Source organism: Myripristis murdjan, chromosome 20, assembly GCF_902150065.1.
Source record: "Myripristis murdjan chromosome 20, fMyrMur1.1, whole genome shotgun sequence".
Taxonomy (NCBI): Eukaryota; Metazoa; Chordata; class Actinopteri; order Holocentriformes; family Holocentridae; genus Myripristis; species Myripristis murdjan.
In genome coordinates this window covers 15,030,857-15,051,628 of record NC_043999.1, presented here as the reverse complement: position 1 = coordinate 15,051,628, position 20,772 = coordinate 15,030,857, and the positions used below count along the sequence as shown (strand labels likewise).

Here is a 20,772-nt window from a genome sequence, read left to right as displayed (position 1 = left end):
GCACTGAAAATGTCATCTGTTTTTTATCTTTTTTTCTAAAGGTGTACTAATGATACACATTTGCAGTAATACCGTGTTAGACAGCCTGTCAGGCGAGGAAGGAAATGCACTTATTCAAATCAAAAATTTGCAACTTTGCAATGTAGATTTTTTTGCACCATACAAGATTAGAGTGCCTGCTTCACTTTGGCAGCTAATATAATCCAATGCTAACAGTGTTTGTTTTTTTCCAGAGATTGGTTATCTGTTTATTTAAGTTACCATGTAGTTATTCAAAAGCCCACAGCATGAAAAGGATGGTGTTTTGCATGAGGTCTGTACTGTACATAGTTATTTACTCAGGTGATTCGCCTGTGCCAGAAGCTGAGCCTTTGTTTAGTCAAGCAGTCGGGTCCATGTCACAAACCAACACGAGTCATTAAAATGTTTCCTCTAGAGTAGCATGTCATCTTCCAGACAAAGTTAGTCTGTGCTTTGAGCTTTGAGCTGGGTGTATTTTTTATGCAGTATGTTCTTGACAAAGGACGTGTAGACGTGGTGCAGACTGTCATGTGTCCTTTGACGTTCTTTCTTTCCCATAGGTGATAACATCACAATGCTTACCACTGCAGACTGGTTGTTAGGTTCTAACTCACAGTCCGCTGCAGGTTTGTTTTACTCTTGGTGAAAACAATGAAAGGACAATACTTGGTGTTCTCCTCAGCTCCACTGAAAGAAAGAGAGCGAGAATGAAAGCACTCTTTGTAGCTTACCTTTTTGATATTTCTACTTAGCTCATGAGATTCACTGTTAAAGAAATTTAAATTGTGAAAGAAAAAAAGACATCATTTATCTGTTGCAAAATGGAAAAAAAGCTGCTTCAACTATTGTGCCTTTCATTCAGAAACTCTTTGGCATTTAATTGTTGTGTTATTCTGTTTCAAGCATGGTTTGACACTGGATGGAATTGAGTCCATTGTTAATGAATGGTCAGATTGTGAACTCGCATACTGTGCATTTTAGTTTTCATTTTTTGGACGTTCCATGCTGTTTCCTGAATACAGTGGTTATTGTGTGCTCTGTGACCTGAGTGTGTGCTAGTTTATGCATGCACGTTACCACTATTTTTTCATCGGTGTGTTGTTCAAAAGAATTGCTCCCCGTCAACATATGTTTCTGCACAGAACAAGCATAGCGGAAACATGTAAAACATGACAGCAAATGGCTTCTTCAACCATGAGGGATTCCACTGAGCATGACTCCCTTGCCCACATTGTGAATTTGTTTTGCCAAAAAAAAAAAAAAAATTCCCCCAGCCCGCCTGAAGTGAAATGGATTGATTTCAAAGATTCCTGAGCTGTCAGATAGCTGTGAAATTGTCTTTGCAGATCTATTGCTGTAGCTGTTTAAAGGAGCCAAGGTCAAACAGCATTCGCTACTCTTAAAAAGATTTTATACACCATATATTGCCTTGACATTTCAATCGTTCTTGCACGTCCATGCAGGGCTCCTTTTTTTTATCAGTGATTCTGACTTATATTTGTTTATTTCTCCCTGATGCTACATTTAAATACGGGTAAGCTATTAAGTCATAGTTAAGTATAATTAATAAAGTCAAAGACTCACTGAAGTTATTTTTTTGGTTAGAAAAAATGTTTCTTTAGACTAAAGATTTGCTTATGTTGCTCTTATAAAATTGTTAAAATAAAATTTTGTGCATTAATTAAGTGCATTAATTAATTTTACATTGGGAAATGGCTCCTGCACAGTTTTAAAAATAACAGAATTCATTGAGTTTCTCCAGGTTGTATGAGACAGATCAGTAACTATCAAGTCTATCTGATCAAACCCAAAAGAAAATGAACTGATTTTTAACTGATACAGATGTAGTATGTTATAATAAAGTACAATTTAATTTGCCAGCATTATTATGTAAACTGTAGTGGAAAGTTGTTTGACTACTCCCTCTGCCCTGTACATTTTCCTAGTTCTGTTTTTTTTTTTTCTTTGTTTTTATTTTACATTGAGTAACATTTGCTGTATTTTCATAACAAACTTTAGTGAATGTGAGAGCCTGGAGTAGTTAGACTTTAGTTAGATTTTTTTGCCCGCTTTTAATTTGGTTCCTTTGGTGACAGTGTGGCTTCTTTGTTTGCAGTTAAAACAGAGCCAATGAGCAGCAGCGAAATCGCCACCTCAGTAGCAGACACTTCTCTAGACAGCTTCTCAGGATCAGGTGAGGGTGGGGGGCACTGTTTGGTGTGTGTGTGTGTGTGTTTGTGTGTGTAGTGTGTGTGTGTGTGTGTGTGTGTGTGGCTCCTTCTCACACACAGCTGCAGAACTGATTAGTGAGAGATGAGCCCAGAGATGGGTGACTGATAAGCTTTAGCCCCAGGAGGTGTCCCTGCAGCTAAAACACCAATATTGTTTGTGTGCGTGTGTGTGTGCGTGTGTGTGTGTGTGCGTGTGTGTGTGTGTGTGAGTGACTGTATGTGCCTGTGTGTGTGTGTGACTGTGTGTGCCTGTGTGTGCATGTGTGTATGTGCATAAGTGTGAATGACTGTTTAACAACGAGAGACTAACTAACCTTTGTCAGCATATTTATGTGCTGTGCTTGCTTGTGTGTGTGTGTGTGTGTGTGTGTGGGTGTGGGTGTGGGTGTGGGTTCACTCCGCTGGTTCTCATGCCACTGAGGACTGAATTATGACCTGTAATGCACTAAGCCTGTCTGTCCAGTGGAGTGACATGGCGTCCCAGTGGCCCTCTCTCTCTACGGGCTGTTACCCTATCACCCTGTCAGAGCCAGGGCTTTCACACCTGGAAACATAACACACACACCCATGCACACACTCACACGCAGATACATGAAGCCACATAAAACCAAAGCCTCAGAGCATTATGAGCATTTAAGGAAATGCAAAAGGAATAAATAAGCAATGCATGCATTTGCACATAACATCTTTTTTCTCTGCCTTCTCCTGTATCTCAAACTGCAGCGCTGCTTTTATGTTTTCTATAAAAATGCTTTATTAGCTCTGCATCCATCAAAACCCGCTCTCTGAAACAACTGTGCATGGTGTTATCTTGCTGCTAATTCTCCCCTATTTCCTTAAATGTTTAACTAAGTACTTGATACCTTAATGCTAGAAGCACATAAATCACTGCTTTGACTTTTGTCTTTGACAATATTAATGAAATTTAGTAAGGTTATACCCCCATATCCTCCGTGGGGAAACCCAAAGCTCTGTGCAGAAGAGCAGGTTTTGTCCAGTGGCAGGTGCGGCTGATGTGGGAAAAGTGTTCAATATTAATAACGTGTGTGAGGGGTTACAGCATACAGTTACATACAGTTAGGATCCCCCCAACCCCCCAAAGAGACACACACACACACCCCGCAACTAAATCCCTTATTTTACATGTCACGACCGATTAGACAGATGTTTCAGGACCGTGCCACTCAGCGGCCATGGCACAACTGTTTCAATTGTTATCTGTTAATTAGCCAACAGAGAACTGATAAAGTGTAGATGTCTACTGACTCAGCTTATTATATTCTTATTTACACGTTCACATGAAGGTATTTATTCAAAAATGAGATGTGAAAAGTGATCTTTAGTATAATAAAACGATATCTGAAATTATTAAAAAAAAAAAAAAAAAAAAAAATATATATATATATATATATATACATATATATATATATACTAATCAAATTATTAACAAAAGGAACAAAAGTTCCTCTGGTTTACAAAATAACAACACTTTTGCAGACTAGTTCCTATGCTAAATAATGGTTTTCATTATTTAATTTAATTTATTACGTTGTTTTTTTCCCAGAGAATTTTGAAGCAAATTTTCCTATCCTAGCTTTTAATTCTTGTGTTCTTATTAACGGTAGTATATTTGAGCTCTTGCTTGCAAAACACACTGATGAATTAAAAAAAAACAAAAACGCTTTTCTTTACAGTATAATTTTCACAACAGATTCAAAAATGGAACATTTCTGTGAGTGATTTGTGGCTCAAAGTGAATTTTCACAGGTTAAAGCAGCTCTAGAACCACACAGATGAGTCGTAGGTTTAATGAAAGAATGATTATGCAGTAGCGCTCATTACCTGCAATCAGTGATGTCACTTCCAATGTGGTTGTGGCTTTAAAGGCCCGAGGCAGCCGAAGCCACAGGCCCAGACTGATTCAGACCATCCTGTGTGTGTTTATACCAGCGGTCGTCATGGCAGCCCAGAAGTATCTCGCAGATACGCGGGTCAGCAGAAAAACCTGACGTTTTTACCTGATTATTTTACTTCATTATTGCTCTCCGGTTTTCAACCTTAAATAAGGTTACTGAAATAAATAGAGTAATGCAATGTAATTACTGTTTCCTTGGAATCCAGAAGTTCTGTTGGCAAAAGATAATATTTACCTTATTCCTTAATGTTTAAATATGTGCTTGCCTCTTTTCTTTTTAACTCTCCTCAGCTATTGGAACCAGTGGCTTCAGCCCAAGACAAACTCACCAGTTCTCTCCGCAGATTTACCCTTCCAAGTAAGGCTTCTTTTATTTTTCTTTAAAAAATAAGCAGCATCCAACTTCATTTGGATCTTTAATTAGATCCTTCTGCTAGATCGGGGTTTTTTCGACTGGCTTTGTTTGCATGGATGTCTGCAGCTTGCGCACTCTAAAATCTGTTGTAATTATTATCTTGCAAAAATTTCCTTTGCCAGTTATTATTCTTTCACTATGTATATCGGCCATGCGATGCTATCTGTCTTGCAGCTTGGCTCGGTATTTAAAATTAAGTAGCACAATCACAAAGAATTTGTCCGTGAGCAAAGTTTGTGTTATGGTTTTGGGGGTAAAATATGGACCTTTCTCTTCCTGCCTTCCTTTCTCACTTTTGTCTTTTGTTTCTTTTCTCAAATAGCAGAACATATCCACATATTCTTCCTACCCCTTCATCCCAAAATATGGCTGCGTATGGGCAGACGCAGTACACCACAGGAATGCAGCAGGCCGCAGCTTATGCTAGCTACCCCCAGCCTGGCCAGCCCTATGGCATCCCAGCTTATGGTAAGATCTCACTATCACACATCATATCCTCTTCTTGTCTGGCTAAAAGATTCAAATAAATGTCCTCATTTTCAGATATTCTTCATATTGTTTGCAATGCTACAAGGAGGGAAGCAGAGTAAAATATTTTTCCCCTATTTAAAGTCGGAGCAAAGTCATACCAAACCGTTTTCCCACAATTCCTCCACCAAAGAAAGAGCAGGAGAGATGCTGAGTCGTTGTTTAGTGCCTGCATATTGTCCTTGAATGCGATAAAACTGAATTTGCTTATTGTGCTGTTCAGAGAGATCTGAAAGATTACTGATATAAATTTCAAAACAAAAACTGGTTTCCTCTGGCATTGCAACAGCAAAGGCTAGAGTACATGGCCATGTGCTTTATTTGTCCAAGGTCTTTGGAGTGTTTTGACCCCAAAAGACCCTCCAATATGTGGAGGAATTTACAGTGTTTGTTTGAGTGGTGGCAAACTGCTAACAAACCTGCTGTTGCATAGAAAAGGCATTGGGACTGATTCAGGCTAACCAGTGGCCAGATTAACTAACAAACACCAGCATATCTCAAACTTTATATTAACTGTGCAAATTTTAACAGATAGTCTTTCTTACATAATAAAAAATAATACTGATGAATAAATCAAACATAGGCTGCACATGGTGTGGTTTTTGGTGTGAAAGCCAAGTACAGTTTGTCTTATGGACAGCTCCTTAACGCAGTACAAGCAAATATTTCTAAACAATTGATGATAGTGATAATCAGTAATCAGATAATCAGTGATCATCCATTGTGATTAGACTGTTACACTTACACACAGCGACCAGCTATGTGTCCCTTTGCTGTGTCCAGTGTAATTGAAACCTGTGTGTTGACTGTTGCCTGTGCATCAAACCGATCTGGTGTCACTAACTGATTTAGGTCCATTGTGGGCAGGCATAAAGACGGAGGGGGGTCTGAGCCAGGCCCAGTCCCCGGGACAGACGGGCTTCCTCAGCTACAGCTCGGGCTTCACCACGCCTCAGACAGGACAGGCGCCCTACAGCTACCAAATGCAAGGTGAGGACATCAGACTGAAGCCCATCTCCTCCATATTTTCACACCAGCCACTCTGGGCTATTGTGGGGTACAGAAGAACTGCCAGAGGTGCCATGAGTCTCTCTCATACCTGCTAGCATGATTGCCGTTCTAACCATTTTAACCGAAGTAGGAAGCAAAAATAGGAAACACGTTTTTATAGTGTGAATTTTTGGTTTAACTAGTTGGTTCAATTCAGTTCAACAATGATTTTCTTTTTTGGGACTGTTTAATTTAAAGTTGGTAAACTGAGATTCAATTCAATGATTTGAATCAATACGTTTTAGTCAAAATCTATTACTATACACATGCAATAATGTAACACTATCCTTTTTCATCTGAAATGCGAAAAAAAAAAAAAAAAGAATTATTTATAATTACTTATATTATAATTAGTACATTTAGTACAAGCATTTCATATCAACTCAGGCCAAAGTTAGAGCAATTCCTTCTGTTTATTTATTTCAGCAAATCGATTCCGTTGAATTCTCAGAATTTATAATCAGTGCTTCCATGTAATGAATGAATGAATGAATTGTTACACCCCTTCCAATGGCCTAAAAATTCATAGCTTGAAAAGGTTTTCTGTGAGCAGGGTGGTGTGCGTGTTTCATTTCGCATTGTGATATTTTTCCCCCTTTTTTTCTCTGTTTTATTAGACCCACCTCTTTATGTTTATTTTTCTCTGACCTTTTATCTTCATCTCTCTGGCGTTACTCCCATCAAAGCATTCACTCGTCTCTTCTCTTCACCTCTTTCCCATCCTTTTCCAAATATCGCTTATCACTTGTTTTCCCTTCTGGCTCATCCTCACGTCATTTCTCCATCCAGACATTTTTTCTGCCATGTTCACCCTCTGCACCCCCCTGCCAAACAAGGTTTATTTTATTCTCTTTAAAACAGATTACAGAAATAGATCTCTGCCCCTGATTTAATGGCATGCAGAGCCAGACTTGATTCACAACACGGCCCTCACCCTCTTCGCCGACAGATGGTTGCGTCCAGGCAGCCATACGACTGCTCCCTCTCCTCTTAAAACGAATCAACACAGATGGAAAAATGGCAGGCACTTAGGAGGCACCAGCCATGTCGCTCCCCCCTCCCTGCCCTTTGTTTTTTCTCTCCCTGTGATCATATTTATATTTGTTTAAGAGCTGAGACCGTGGAGATTTATGGCCTTGAAACCGATAAAGATGAGTTGTTGCTCTCTCTTTCTCTCTCTCTCTCTCTCTCTCTCTCTCTCTCTCTCTCTCTCTCTCTCTCTCTCACACACACTCTGTGTATGTGTGTATCAGGGCAGTTAAAATGTAGATCAGGCCTGCTGTCATGTAGTGTTTCTATTTCTCTCTCTCTCTCTCTCTCTCTCTCTTTCTCTTTCTCTTGCTCTTTCTTTCTGTCTTGCTTCAAAAAGCCTCTGTTCCTCGGCAGCACCTGCACGAGGCAAGGGCAAGCTAGCTAACTGCTGGTCTAGTCTTTGTGTTTTCTCCTGTAATGTGTAATGTGTGACAGTAGAAACATCTCCACATGTTGTTGAAAAGCCTCCAGAGCATCTCACAATAAATAACGCCAGCTCAGCAGCAGATGTGGCGCGGGGAAGCCTCTTTTCCACGCCTCTTAACCAAATACAGTCGGCCACAGTCGGAGATCTGCAGCCCCGTCCAACAGGCTGCCGAGAGCCTGAAAAAGGAGAAACAGAGAGAGAGAGAGAGAGAGAGAACAAGAGACAGAGCATGTGAGGCAGAATGCACAAGCTGCTTTCCTGCCCTTGGTGGTTTAACTCACGATGACAGTATTATGTGCCCATTCATCTTGTGAGTATTATGCTCTTACTCTCTCTCTCCATCTCTCTCCGTCTCTCTCCGTCTCTCGCTGTCCTCTCCTGCTATCTCTGGCTATCGGATGCCCTACGCAGCGTTAAGTGCGTTAGTAATTGACAGCCATGTTAGATGACAGATTGACCACTATTCTGGCCCTGAGTTCTCTAACTGTGGTTCTGGCCCTCAGCCACACCATCATCATCCCTTTCTCTGGCCTATTGATCTGCCCGGGAGAGGTGCCTGAGGCCTGCTGTCCCAACCAAAGTCCCTTTTTCTACATCTGATACTCCCGCTCTCGGACAGCGTCCCTGCCACCAGCCTGTGGCCAGCTGTCAAGGCGGAGGACGATTAGATTAATGTTTTTGCTGCTCGCTTTTATGCCCAATGCCATGGAGCTTTGCTAAAGTCATGATACAACACTTGTAAGGGGGTTGACGTTGTTTTTGTCCGTTTCGATGTTGCAATCCCACGTGGGCAGTTCATTGTTTGGGCTCAAAAAAAAAAAAAAAAAAAAGCTTGCCTAGACTTTCTCTTCAAAGATGTCTGAGGTGTGCGAAGAGGCACAGAGGCTGTGCTCATGGTGGGACCTAGCAGATGCTAATTAGGTGAATAATTGGGTTCCAGCGTTCTGTCCCAGTGGCAGTGTGAGCTGAAGAAGCTGAAGCCCGGGCTGCCTTTTAAAAGGAGAGCCCATCTGGACTTGATAGCCTATTCCCAAGTGGGGCATACAAACTTCTGCTACAAATATTGTGCACTGATGATAGACATAGCCCATGGCAAGGGGACTGATCAAGCAAAGCAAATGGACTTCCAATTGCGGAGCCAGAAGGCAGGAGGGAAGAAGGAGAGGAGGGAGGGATGATGTCTGGTCTTGAGTGAGTGAGCTAACTGGAGCAGGACAAGGGGGAGGGAGAGAAAACATGCCCCCCGGGGAACCACAAGGCCTCCTCTCTCTCCCCCTACCATAACCAGCAACACCACCCCCAACAGCATGGGCCCATTCTCACTGGGCTAGCAGGGGTCCCCTTGGCTTTTATGTGGGTCCTTGTTCTCCACAGAGTAACCCCCTAACCCTGCGAGTGAGAGCTTTTATGACTTTTTGAACTGTGCATTAGGCTAATTTGTTGTCGTTCAAAGTCTTACTCCCCCTTGGCCTCTCTCCCATTGTTTTGTGAGACTTTCACTTGATGTCGAACTCTCTGCGAAGAACACAGAAGTTTAAAAATTCCCCCTACAGGCCTTGAAATATCAAACTAAACAACAAAAGGAGGGAACAGTCCCGGTGAAAAGAGGCTGTAGGGGCCAGAGTGGAAAACAAGGTAAAAATCTGCTGTGTCTACATGTGATTGCTGAGGGTAGAGAGTGAGAAACTACACAAATAATTGGCGGATTTTGGTAATCTTAGGATCTTGGGAGGTGCTTTGTTTCTCTGGAGGTTTTTTTAGCCACAGCACTGGATACTTGGCTAAGTGACTTGGCTAAACACTGGACTACGTCTTCTCCCTTCCTCGCCGTCTTCCATACTCTACCCTCCTTGGCCTCCCATTTTTCCTCATCCCTCCCCCTTTTTTCTGAAAGCTGCTTCACGTTTGTCACGGTGTGGGAGGGCCCTCCTGATGGGGCCAATGACCAGAGGATGAAAGGAACTCCCTCTGTTTGTCTCTGGGAACAAAGGTGTAATTACGCCCCTATTTAGGAACAGTAAATTTATCTCCCCCTTCGTTTTCATTGAAGCTACGGGATATTTTGTGGCTATGGGAGAGCCATTGTGGTGATAAGTGAGGAAGCTTTTTAAAGATTGCAGCGGTAGCTCTCATTAATGTCTCCTGTGGATGTATGGAGAAGTGATCCTTCTTTGTATAGACAGGAGCAAATAATGAAGCCCAGAGGTCATATTTGTAATAGGAGCTGAGCTAAAGACACTTAGTGTGATTTTACCCTGATTTTGAACATATTCTTGGCATTTGCATTCTTAAAATTTACTTGATCTCTTTGTTACCAGGCATCGCACAAGGTTTGATGCGAGAGCCAAACATTGGCATGTGGGCACATGTAGTCACATACATAAAAACAGACACATAGTAACAATAGTCACACATAAAAGCACATACAGTTATAGACATTTTTAATTTGTGGGCCTCCAGTCTTCCCTCTTCCTCTTTGTGTCGTCTTGCGGTCTGTCTGCCTGTCTCTGATCCCCTTTAAGCGACTCCTCCTGCTGTTCTCCTGCCTGACATGAGAGTACAGGTGGATGGCTGCTGAAGAGAGTAGTCGTGCCCCAGGGGCCACCGCCCCTCCTCTCCCCTATCCAAGCCTCTATAACTCATGTCATGTATATTATTAAGCCATTAGATGCTATCAGCCCCTTTGAATGATTTAATTACCCCAGAGGTGCTTCTTTTGAGGTAGCAAAAAGGAGGAACATACATATTCATTGGGGCAGGATGTCATCACAGCCCGCACACACACAACCCACTCCGACCTCAGCTGTCCTTCTGTATTTCTCTCTCTCTCTCTCTCTCTCTCACCCCCGACCCCCACCCACCCCCCCATCCACCTCCACACTCACATAGCCCTTTCACCACCACCCGCTCCACCCTTCGGTAGCTCAGCACACAACAGCCTCTTGTGTTCCTCACATTGTGAGGGCTCGGACGGCTCGGGGAGCAGGTCCTGCCCCCCCTCCGTCATTCATCAGGGCAGATCCAATCACTGATAAGGTAGGAAGAGGAGGAAGATAAGGCTGCTGTTGGAGTCTCCCTAAGGCCTCCCTGTGTTCACCACCCCAAATAGTTGTTTCACAAAAGACAAACTTTTTTTTTTTTTTTTTTTTTGGGTCCTTGACAATGTGCCGTTTCATTTCTGTCGCTGCATTGCTTAGAAATACTACAGTTTAAATTAGATCTGGGTGGTATATTGATATTGTGATATGAGACTGGGATTTTCAGTATTGTAATATTGTGATATGGCGTAAGTGTTGTCTTTCTGGTTTTAAAGGCTGCATTACAGTAAAGGGGTTTAATTTTCTGAAGTTGTTAGCCTGTTCTAGTGGTTTTATTGTTTGCCTCTACCTTCTTGGTCATGATATCCACATTACTAATGATGATGCTGTTTATCAAAAAATATCTTACGTGTAAATATCTTATGAAAGCATCAATAGTTATCCCTAAAATATTGTCACAATATCAATACTTAATCATTATTTTATTCTGTCCATATCACCCAGCCCTAGTTTAAATTTTGATTAGGTATGTCATCTCTTTATATAACTCAGAACAAAATTTATTTTGTGCCTGCAGGTGGTACGTTCACAACAACATCAGGACTGTATGCAGGAAGCAACTCTCTGACAAACTCTACTGGCTTCAACAGCACACAACAGGTACCCTTCTTTCCCTCTCATTCTGTTACTGTGATCTAGTATCGGCATGCAGCTATCAGGCTATATATATAAGTTTAAATCATAGACTTCTACCCAACCTGGAAATCTTTATGAAACATGCATACTCAATATGTTACATTTCATCCGTGACACATTCAAACATGAATCACTCAGGATGTCAAAAGCTTTGTACGCAGGGATTATCTGCCTCCCCGAGCACATGTATTATGCCACAGAGGAAAAGGAGGAGGAAAAAAAAAAACAAGACAGATCGTTGTCCAGATGTAGGACAGAAGAGACATGTGTTTGCATTTATGTTTTGGAATCTGCACTGTAAAGTAGCAACACTGGTGCAGGGCATATCTCACATTACTCTGCCCAACCTCCTACTTCTCTCCCTCTACTCTGCTACCTTTTGTCTCTCTTTCCCTCCATCTCTTTGCTCTAAAACTCCCTTTCTCACCCTATTGTGTCTCTCCTTCCATTATCCTTTATCTCTCCTCACTCTCTTTAAACCCATTCTCCCTCTATTAACCTTATCTTTATCCAATTGCACCCTACTTCTCCCTACTGCTCCTTGCCACTCTGGCTACCAAAACCTTCCCTTTTTCTCACTTCCCTCCATCCTCTTCTCTCTCTGCAGGACTACCCCAGTTACCCAGCCTTTGGCCAGGGCCAGTATGCTCAGTATTATAACAGCTCGCCCTACACTTCGCCCTACATGACAAGTAACAACACCAGCCCCAGCACGCCCTCCACCACCGCCACCTACACCCTCCAGGAGCCCCCCTCTGGCATCACCAGCCAGGCCCTTACAGAGAACCCTGCAGGTAGGAAACAAGCCGGATGGGTCACCGAAACAGTCTAGTTGTTAGAAAGACTGTTGTGTAACGTTAAGATTTATGTTCAAGCCTGGTAACAATCGTGTTTCTTATTTAAAGCAACAGTTCACCTCAAAGTGAGAATGTATGTACTCACCTCAGTGCCAGCTGAAACACAGGCGAACGGTCTTTGTCAGTACGACTCACAGGGAATTAGATAGTGCAGCTCCATAGCAGCCTTCTCTAAAACGACTGAAGTTAGTGAGTTTTGCTTGTTAGAGTTCCAAAAAGGGAAAAAAACAACAACAAAATTTCTCCATATAGCTTGTGCATCATGATCCAAGCCCTCCAAAGCCAAATGATCCCATCCCATACACTATTGTTTAGTGCCAAGTTCGACTATAGCCTTTGATAGCAAACGGGTTCACACTAAGATGCGGCCGAGCATTGTGTGTCCTGATTCTGCTTGATGAGAACTTGGTGAGGACTCATGAGAACTTGCAGTAACTCATCAAGCTTGCAGAAGTTTGTGGGAACACCTTGAGAACTTGATGAAACCTCTTGCAAGTTCTTGTCAAGGAGAAGATGGTCATGTGAGTTTTGAGTGCACATTCATTAGCAGACTATCAAAGATTTGCACTACATAATAGTGTAAATATGAGTGTTTATCCATTCATACATGATCATTGACTTCAGAAGACTTGGATCATGCTGCATGAGCTTTATGGAGTAATTCTGTTACATTTTTTTTTTTTTTTTTTACCTGTTTTGTTTGTTTCCCATTGACTGTAGTTGCTCTGGAGAATGCTGCTGTGTGTTACATGAACACTTCACCCATGTTTCAACTGGCATGGGAGTGAACAGAAAATGACAGCATTTTTATTTTTGAATGAACTTTTAAGAGTCCTTGAGCAAGACACTGAAATCCTTCCTGCTCACTCAGTGTTCTGATTCTGATTACAGCGTCAGCTAAATATGCCTAAAATGTAACTCTAAATGTACTAACCCAGATTCATGCTTGTGCTCGAACACAATACCTAGCTGTAGGAAATCATTTCAGCCATCAAATGTAATATACTGCAGAGTGGCAAGCAGAAATAAAGTGTAAACTGAATGCAGTTGAAAACTTTCACCATAATTGGATGTGACATTAATGCATCATCTGGCAACAGTGGACTGATGATATCATTTATAAGTCAGTCAAAATTTTATGACTGCATTTGCAATTGCCATCGATCAACACCAGAGACATCAGGCTTCAAATAAACACAATTTCAAACACAGTCATTCAATTTTAAGTTAAGTGACATCTTTACTATTTCTGGATTATGCCTGCTGTGTTGCCTCATTTGGTTTTTTAAATCAGAATGGAACACAATACCATTGAGCATGTGCTTTACTAGTAAGCCACATTATGTTTGATTGGTATCTGTAGGCCAGCACAGTCACTACATAATGTCACAGGAAACTGCCCATCCCGCATCAAGACAAATGGTCACCTAAACTTCTTTGCTAAAAGCAAATAATAGAATATCTTCAATATGCTCTTTTTATATTCTCCCCCTTCCTTCTTTCCTTCCTTTCAGGAGAGTACAGTACCATCCACAGTCCATCAACCCCCATTAAAGATTCAGATTCGGATCGATTGCGCCGAGCCTCGGATGGAAAGTCACGTGGCCGCGGAAGAAGGAACAACAACCCATCACCGCCGCCCGACTCCGACCTTGAGGTAGGGTGAGCCCGCTACCTTGGCGACAGACAGCCTCGCCCTGTCTGAGGCACACACATGCTAATCCACTTACTATATGGCTGCCACACCAGCTCTAACACTTGATGGGCATTAATTCTTAAAGATTTGATTCCTTAACTATAAATGGGTTATTCATGCATTTTGGATTGAATGACATCACTAAATAAATATCTTATATAAAGTTCTCATGTATACCTAATAAATAAACAATAAGGCATGTGATTAACGCTCTATTTGAAGTGAGTCAGTATCAGAGTGAATAATGTATATATTCTCGTCCTCTGAGGCTTGTCAATAGCTGACTAACAATAGTACTGTTACACCATGTGCCATATAACACTTTGGTATGTGTATTAATGTCAAATAGTGGCCATATGTCCAAATAAACCCTTGATGATTCAGGGGGCTCTTCATTAATATGATGTGAATTTCAAAGAGTTGAATAGTGCCCATTATAGCGCTGACATCATTGCATGTTAACATATCTAGTTAATTAGTTTGTCATTATTGATTGCTCTAATGTAAAGGGCAAGGGATAGATAGCGTGTGGTGGGGTGATGGGAGGAGTGTTGCGGTGACCAACCCAAGCAAATGGATCCTGGTCCCTGTGGCACACAAATACACGCTCCTGGCCTATTGACCAGGGGGATCACCTTGCAGCCCTACAGAGTGCACCATTGATTTTGCCTCTTTTCTCTCTGTTTTTCTTTGTTTCATTCTTCCTCCTCGCCCCCATACCCACATCCCCCATCTCTCCAGCGAGTTTTCATCTGGGACTTGGATGAAACAATCATCGTTTTCCATTCCTTGCTCACGGGGTCTTACGCCAACAGATATGGACGGGTGAGTGACATCAGACTGGGGCAGTAGCGGTGCATTTTATCAGCAAAACACATAAATATTAAAAGGCAAAAAAGGATCAGAGCGGGGAAATAGCCATCGACAGGAGGATAGATTTCACTGTGCCTTGAGTCCATAGTGAGGAGACAGAGCAGAACTCAATGTACAGATAATTGTTTCTTTTTTTAATAGGTCCAATGAGGCCTGGCAAGTATTTGGCTGCTCTTTGCAGCTGTTGGAGCTATGCAAGCCTGGTCGGGGCTCGGCTGTAGGGGCTCACAACAGTTGCACCCTGGATGTCTATTGACACATCTTAAGTGTTCCTTTCTCCTTCAGAAATGCCACATTGTTAGTTTAATTAAGTGCTTCTCAATCCATCCTTTTCAGGCAAGGATTTCCCAGGAGAACTTGGCAAGAGATTGAGACCACCAAATGTAATACAGTCTAAACTCAAAATAGAGCAGGGAGCTCCTCTTCTTTAGGGCTAAATTAAATCACACTACTTTAATTATTAAGGGTGTAATCAAGGATAAAAATGCTGTGTATATAAATTCAAAAAATACATAGTATATAATGTTATCCAGCATATAGAATTATTGCATTAGGAAGGTCATTTTCCATCCCATGTCGTTGTGTTTAGTCATTTCAAGATGAAAAGTTTACTTTTCCAGGCTTTGCTATTTGTTATTCCATATAAATTGCCTCTCCAAATTTAAACTTTCAAAACAAACAATTTGGGAAATAAGACAAACTCCTATTCTCATGGCTTCATTGAGGTCACAAGTTCTATATAGCTGTCATTGTGCATCCACAACTTCTCTCTTTGAGCTACATTGTAACCATGAAAGATAATCATAGAACATTTCTCTACTTTCATATAATTTTTTTTATTTCATTTGTTTTATTTTGTCTTAGGGCAGAATTTCCTATCACTGGTTTGTTTTTGGGTGTGGAGTTTTCTGTTTTTGAAGTAGAAAATGATATATTGCTTCTCATATGTCAGAGAGCTTAGCGTCTGTGGCCCGTGGTCCGTGCCTTTGTTCTGGTATGAGGGGGTGTTTGATGGGGGCAGTGTTTTGTTTTGGGGGTGAAAGAGGGCTGCCCCGCGACCCTCCACTGTTTATTTACTTTATCCTTAGCCCTGCATGCTGGAGAAAGAGAGAGCTAAGGTTTAGGGAGCTGTGGCTCAGTTGATGAGGGCCTCTCCAACCACACACACACACACACAACACACACACATGCATGCACACACAGGGTCTCCAGTGTGCTCCTCTGAAACAGGAAACACTCCTGACTCCATAAGGGCCCATTCCGTCAGACCTCATATAGGATGTGACAGCCGCTAAAGTCTCCCTCACTCTCTCCTTTTTCCCTCTCTTTCTCTTCCTCCACCCATCTCACTCTCTCTGTTTCCCTAGTTTCTCTTCCTGTTGAGCTCCAACCTGCTGACACTCTCCCACCAAAGCAATATTATGAGACGGAGACACGATTACACCCACCGACCACAGAGCGTTCTCCCCCGAAGCCTATCAGGCAAACAGATCTGTAAACTACCTCAGAAAAGAAAGCCAAGCAGACCCCCTCACCACCACCACCACTACCAGCACCTCCAACCCCATCCAACCACCACCACTACCACCACCACCTCTTCTCCTGTTGCTCCTCCTTGCTGTCTGTCATACATGTCATCTCTATCTCAGTGGTGTAAACAAAAAGTTACAAAACAGGGTGTTTTTCCCTTCTAGCCACGCTGTGCTTACTATAAATAGATCTGTATCTGCAGGAGTGCACATCCAAACTTTCTCTCACTTGCTGTATACCGCCCCCACCCCCCTCTACACACACACTTGCACATACGCACACACTGCTGTTCTTATCAGCTCTCTTAATTGGCATCAAGGCAGCTCGCCCCCATAAAGCTGATGGCTGAGGCCAGCTGTGCTACTATTGGGCTGGCCAGGGCTGGAGCTTAAAGGGGGAGGAGGAGGGGGTTTAGGGGCTTCGGGTAGGAGTTGTGGGGGGTGGCGGGCAGGGGTGGGACTTGGCGCCCCTTTAGATGGCACTGATGTCCCGAGACAGGTGGTGCTGGAGCAGGGACAGCAGCAGCCCTTTGGCCTTCTGGCCTGCTTGTATTCTTAACTCCCTCACTGACTGATTGTTTAGATTTAATTGGAAAGGATTCACTTGCAACAGAGAGCAGCACTTTACACTGCCTTTTCCCACCAAACCACCCCCATAGGCCTGAAACTGCTTCAACCACACTAGAGGTTGGGACTGAGAAAAAGAGAGAGAGAGAGAAAGAGAGTCGGTGGCCTGTTGACGTGGGGGGCTAATTATTTTTGATGAATTCCGACTGAAAGATTGATTCGAACTGGGAGGTTAAGAAAGAGAAAGAGGCGGGGAGAGAAAAGCGGGAAGGAAAGAAAGACAGCTGCCAGAAGTGGAGATTGAGCTCTACTTGTGTGGTTTGTACTCTGTCATTTTAGTGAAAACATAAGCATTGTGGAGTGTGACAGCTAATCAGTAGATAGCTCAGGTGTGTCTTCAGGTGGTTTAACTCTGTAATCCCCTGCTTCTGGCCCTGCCTGGCCTGACTTTAGTAGAGCCTTACCCAGCCGCAGAAAATCCTCTCCCACAGCTTGCTATTGTGTCTCTCATCCTCCGCCTGCTAAAGACAATTTGCTGATTAGAAATATAACACCAGAAGAAATAGATTGTTTTTTTTTGCCAAGAATATTAAAGTAGCTTTCAAAATGGGGAACTCCTTCTTTTGTTGATTTATATTTGAACAAAGCTTTAATATTGGAATGAGCATTTGAATTTTCTAAATAAAAACTAAATATATGTGAGATACCTGAATTCCATGTGAAAATAATTATATTATACAGGACCTTTACCTTTATATTTGTTATTGTACACAAAGCTGAAGACTTTTTGCCTATTTGTTGTTTTTAAAGGGAAAAAGCACACATTGTCATGGCTTCATTAACTATTTACAGTGTAGTGCACTCTTCTCTACGTATTGTCTTACAGACAGTGTGACCATATCACCATTACAGCCTGGCTCATGTTACTGACAGAGATCATGATTTAAAGAAAAATTGCAGTGGCGCTTAATGTGGGGAAACATCTATGCTCACATTGACCTAGAATAATTTTGAAATTTGGAGTTGATGGTATAACTTTATAATCACATCAGGAATTGCCTCAAAGAGGCTGCTGATTGTCTTTGGAAACTTAAGTTAGGGTGGTGAGGAGAATTGTTTTCCCTGATATCACCTAGTGAGCAGTCGCATGATGCATCAGCACAAGTATGTGGAGAATGGGCTATTTACGATTAGGCTGTGACCCCAACTCTTCTAAATCGCCCACCCCTCCTGAGAAGAGACATGCTTTTACTGCATTCATTAAAGTCTGTGGCATTTCTGATGACTATTCTGGACCCTTTTGGAGGGTCGTAAACAAAGGCTAAAACTTTCTTTCAAGTCTGTCTAATGTCCTATTTTATGGGAGTAGTGTGCTCAGGAATTTAAGAGAATCCCCTGAGTGCTGTTAATTGAGCAAGTTACAGTGGACATCATTACTTACTGTAATATTCATTATGAAAGAAACTGGTACCTCTAAGGGCACCTCTAAGGAAATGCTTTTTATTAATTAATCAATTTATTTATTTATTTATTTGATAATTGTTGCTCTCTCTTATTTTTCAGGATCCACCCACATCTGTATCATTAGGTCTGAGGATGGAGGAAATGATCTTCAACCTGGCTGACACACACTTATTCTTTAACGACTTAGAGGTGCGTCTAAATGTGTGCTTCATTTTTCTTTCCTTTAAGCCTTCTCTTGTTCTGTACAAATACCTTCTCTTCACCCTGCGATGATTTCTGCAGTAAGAATCTTGATTTAAGGCCCAATCCAAGATGTAGATAAGCCACAACAGAAGTGTATATATTTCCTCAGGAGGAGCAAGAGCAGCCCAATTAATTTTTAGCAAAAGCAGCAACTACCATTTAATAGCGGGAAGCCTGTTTCTCAGTTACCACTCCCGTAGTGGTGAAGTCTTACCTCGGAGCCCAAGGGATACCATGAATTTTACATGTGCTGTCAGTCTCAGTCATCCCTGGGTCGCTACCCACCCCTCCACCTCCCCCACCCCCAAAGCGGCTAGTGCAATTTGTCAGGCTCTAGTGTTTCTGTGGCCGCTCTGTCTGTCTGTGTGTCATGCTGTGTGCTTGGTGTCGCTGTCCACCTACACCACAGACCCTTCCGTCACGGCATGAAATCACCCACTGTGTCCCTCCCACACCTCTCTGCCCCCCTGATTCATGTACGGCTAGTGTAAAATCTGCCCCTGGGGTGCAGGAATAGAGGCATCAGGGGTAGGGAGATGTGTGTGGGTTTGTGTAGTGAGGGGTTAGGTGCTGGGCTGGAGGGCCTGTGATGTCTGACCAAGTGTCTGAGAGTGTCTGCTCTACCCTGGGGAGAGGTGAGGCAAAGACCATTGGGTCAGGGTTACCTGTAGGTTCGTTTTGGACAGATATATATGCATACATACACACATGCATACACATGTCTATCTATCACCACACGTCACAGTTTTGAAATAAGTAAAACAAGGGATCTCCATGGTCTTTTCTCTAAACTTATCTCTCTTCAAATTCTTGTGGCATTTTTAAACAGTTTTCATTCCTCCATGTCTGTCTCTTCTCCATCGTCTGCTCTCTGTCTCTTTCTCGCAGTGAATCTGATCCCACTGCCCCAGTGCTTTTCCTTGGTGTCCTGCTTTAGGTTGACCTCACAGTAGAGGAAATGTTTTGTTTGATACTTAAGTGTGAAGAGGGCTGTGGCCAGTCTGCCAAGTCTCATTAGTCACCACCATGTTCTGCTTCTTCACATGAAGCAAATCGAGTGAGGGGAAAAACCGGGAGAGAGAGAAAGAGAAAATGTTGGTGCTCCCCCAGACAGGCGAGTGACTGAGATCCTAAACGCAGTCATTGTGATCAAAGTTAATTGGTTGCAATTGGCTGGTTAAATATTTCCTTATGCCCTGAATTCAGTGTAGCTGCACTTTATTTAATAGATGTGCCCCAATCATTTGAAAAAATGGCAGTTTGTGACAACGCTTAAATGTGGTTTTGCTCAACATCTGTCCCGTGTTTTGATTTCTTTTCATGTGTGATGAAACTGTTCGCAGATGAATTGGCAGTTCAGTCTGCTTATAAAATTATTTGAACGTGCAATGCATATTTTTCTTCTGCTCTATCTCAGTAACAAAATTATTACATTTCATTTTGACACTTAAAAGCTGGCCATTTTTTTTTTCCAGCTTAAACTAGAATACTGTGCTGACTAAAATAGCAATCTGTGGTCTGTTGCAAGAATGCTTTTTAGAATGTCCAATGTAAAGCCTTCTCTCCACAAATTGCCCCGATTGTCATTATGCATCATACCAGGGGCGACAGCCTCTTGCAAGCATATTGATCTCTCCTCTTTAGCTGCGCTGGGCCTGTGCGAGTGTTAAGTGCAAGTTCTCAGCAACGCCTAACCAGTTGTGTTTCCTCTCGGCTGATTTACAGTCCTCCATCTCAGATAGAGCTAAATTGAGTCCAACTATAAATACCAGAGCCAGCAGCAGTTATGTATTTAAGCATGTGCAGAAATGCATACGGTCCATCTAATTTAGTCTAAGCCATAAAGGGAGACCCCAGAGGCTGTGCAGAAACACAGGTGCAGAGTTAGTGGCCTAACGGTGTGTGAGTGAGCCATCTAGGTCTTAACACTCTGTTGTCCTGCTAGCCTCTGCACAAATACATTAAATACAGACACTGCCCCTTTACAACTCTGCTATTCTTGCTGTCCTTGACTCATTTTTCATGAGACAGTAGATTTGCAAGCTAAATTAATCCAGACCAAACACACACTAGGCTTGTTTACAGGGCCTCTAAACATCACAATCCTGCATGATATTGTGCTCAGCCTGGCCAAGTCAGAGAGAGCTATTTTCTCTTTCTCTGTGTGCGTGTGTGTGTGTGTGTGTGTGT

At 42.3% G+C, this 20,772-nt stretch overlaps 1 protein-coding gene across 7 annotated transcripts in view; it reads left to right on the top strand.

Annotated features, from left to right (window-relative positions):
• eya1 (EYA transcriptional coactivator and phosphatase 1) overlaps positions 1–20,772 on the top strand; it is a 44,421-nt gene that overhangs the window by 8,381 nt on the left and 15,268 nt on the right. For 2 of the 7 annotated variants that reach the window (XM_030079815.1, XM_030079816.1), the window contains exons 3-11: positions 2,138–2,215; positions 4,459–4,525; positions 4,905–5,050; positions 5,963–6,100; positions 11,235–11,317; positions 11,961–12,147; positions 13,725–13,867; positions 14,648–14,731; positions 18,439–18,528. In XM_030079815.1, coding sequence (XP_029935675.1) covers positions 2,138–2,215; positions 4,459–4,525; positions 4,905–5,050; positions 5,963–6,100; positions 11,235–11,317; positions 11,961–12,147; positions 13,725–13,867; positions 14,648–14,731; positions 18,439–18,528 — 1,016 coding nt within the window. The remainder of the gene's footprint in view (positions 1–2,137; positions 2,216–4,458; positions 4,526–4,904; positions 5,051–5,962; positions 6,101–11,234; positions 11,318–11,960; positions 12,148–13,724; positions 13,868–14,647; positions 14,732–18,438; positions 18,529–20,772) is intronic. The other 5 variants (XM_030079819.1, XM_030079817.1, XM_030079818.1 and 2 more) reach the window with 5 other exon arrangements.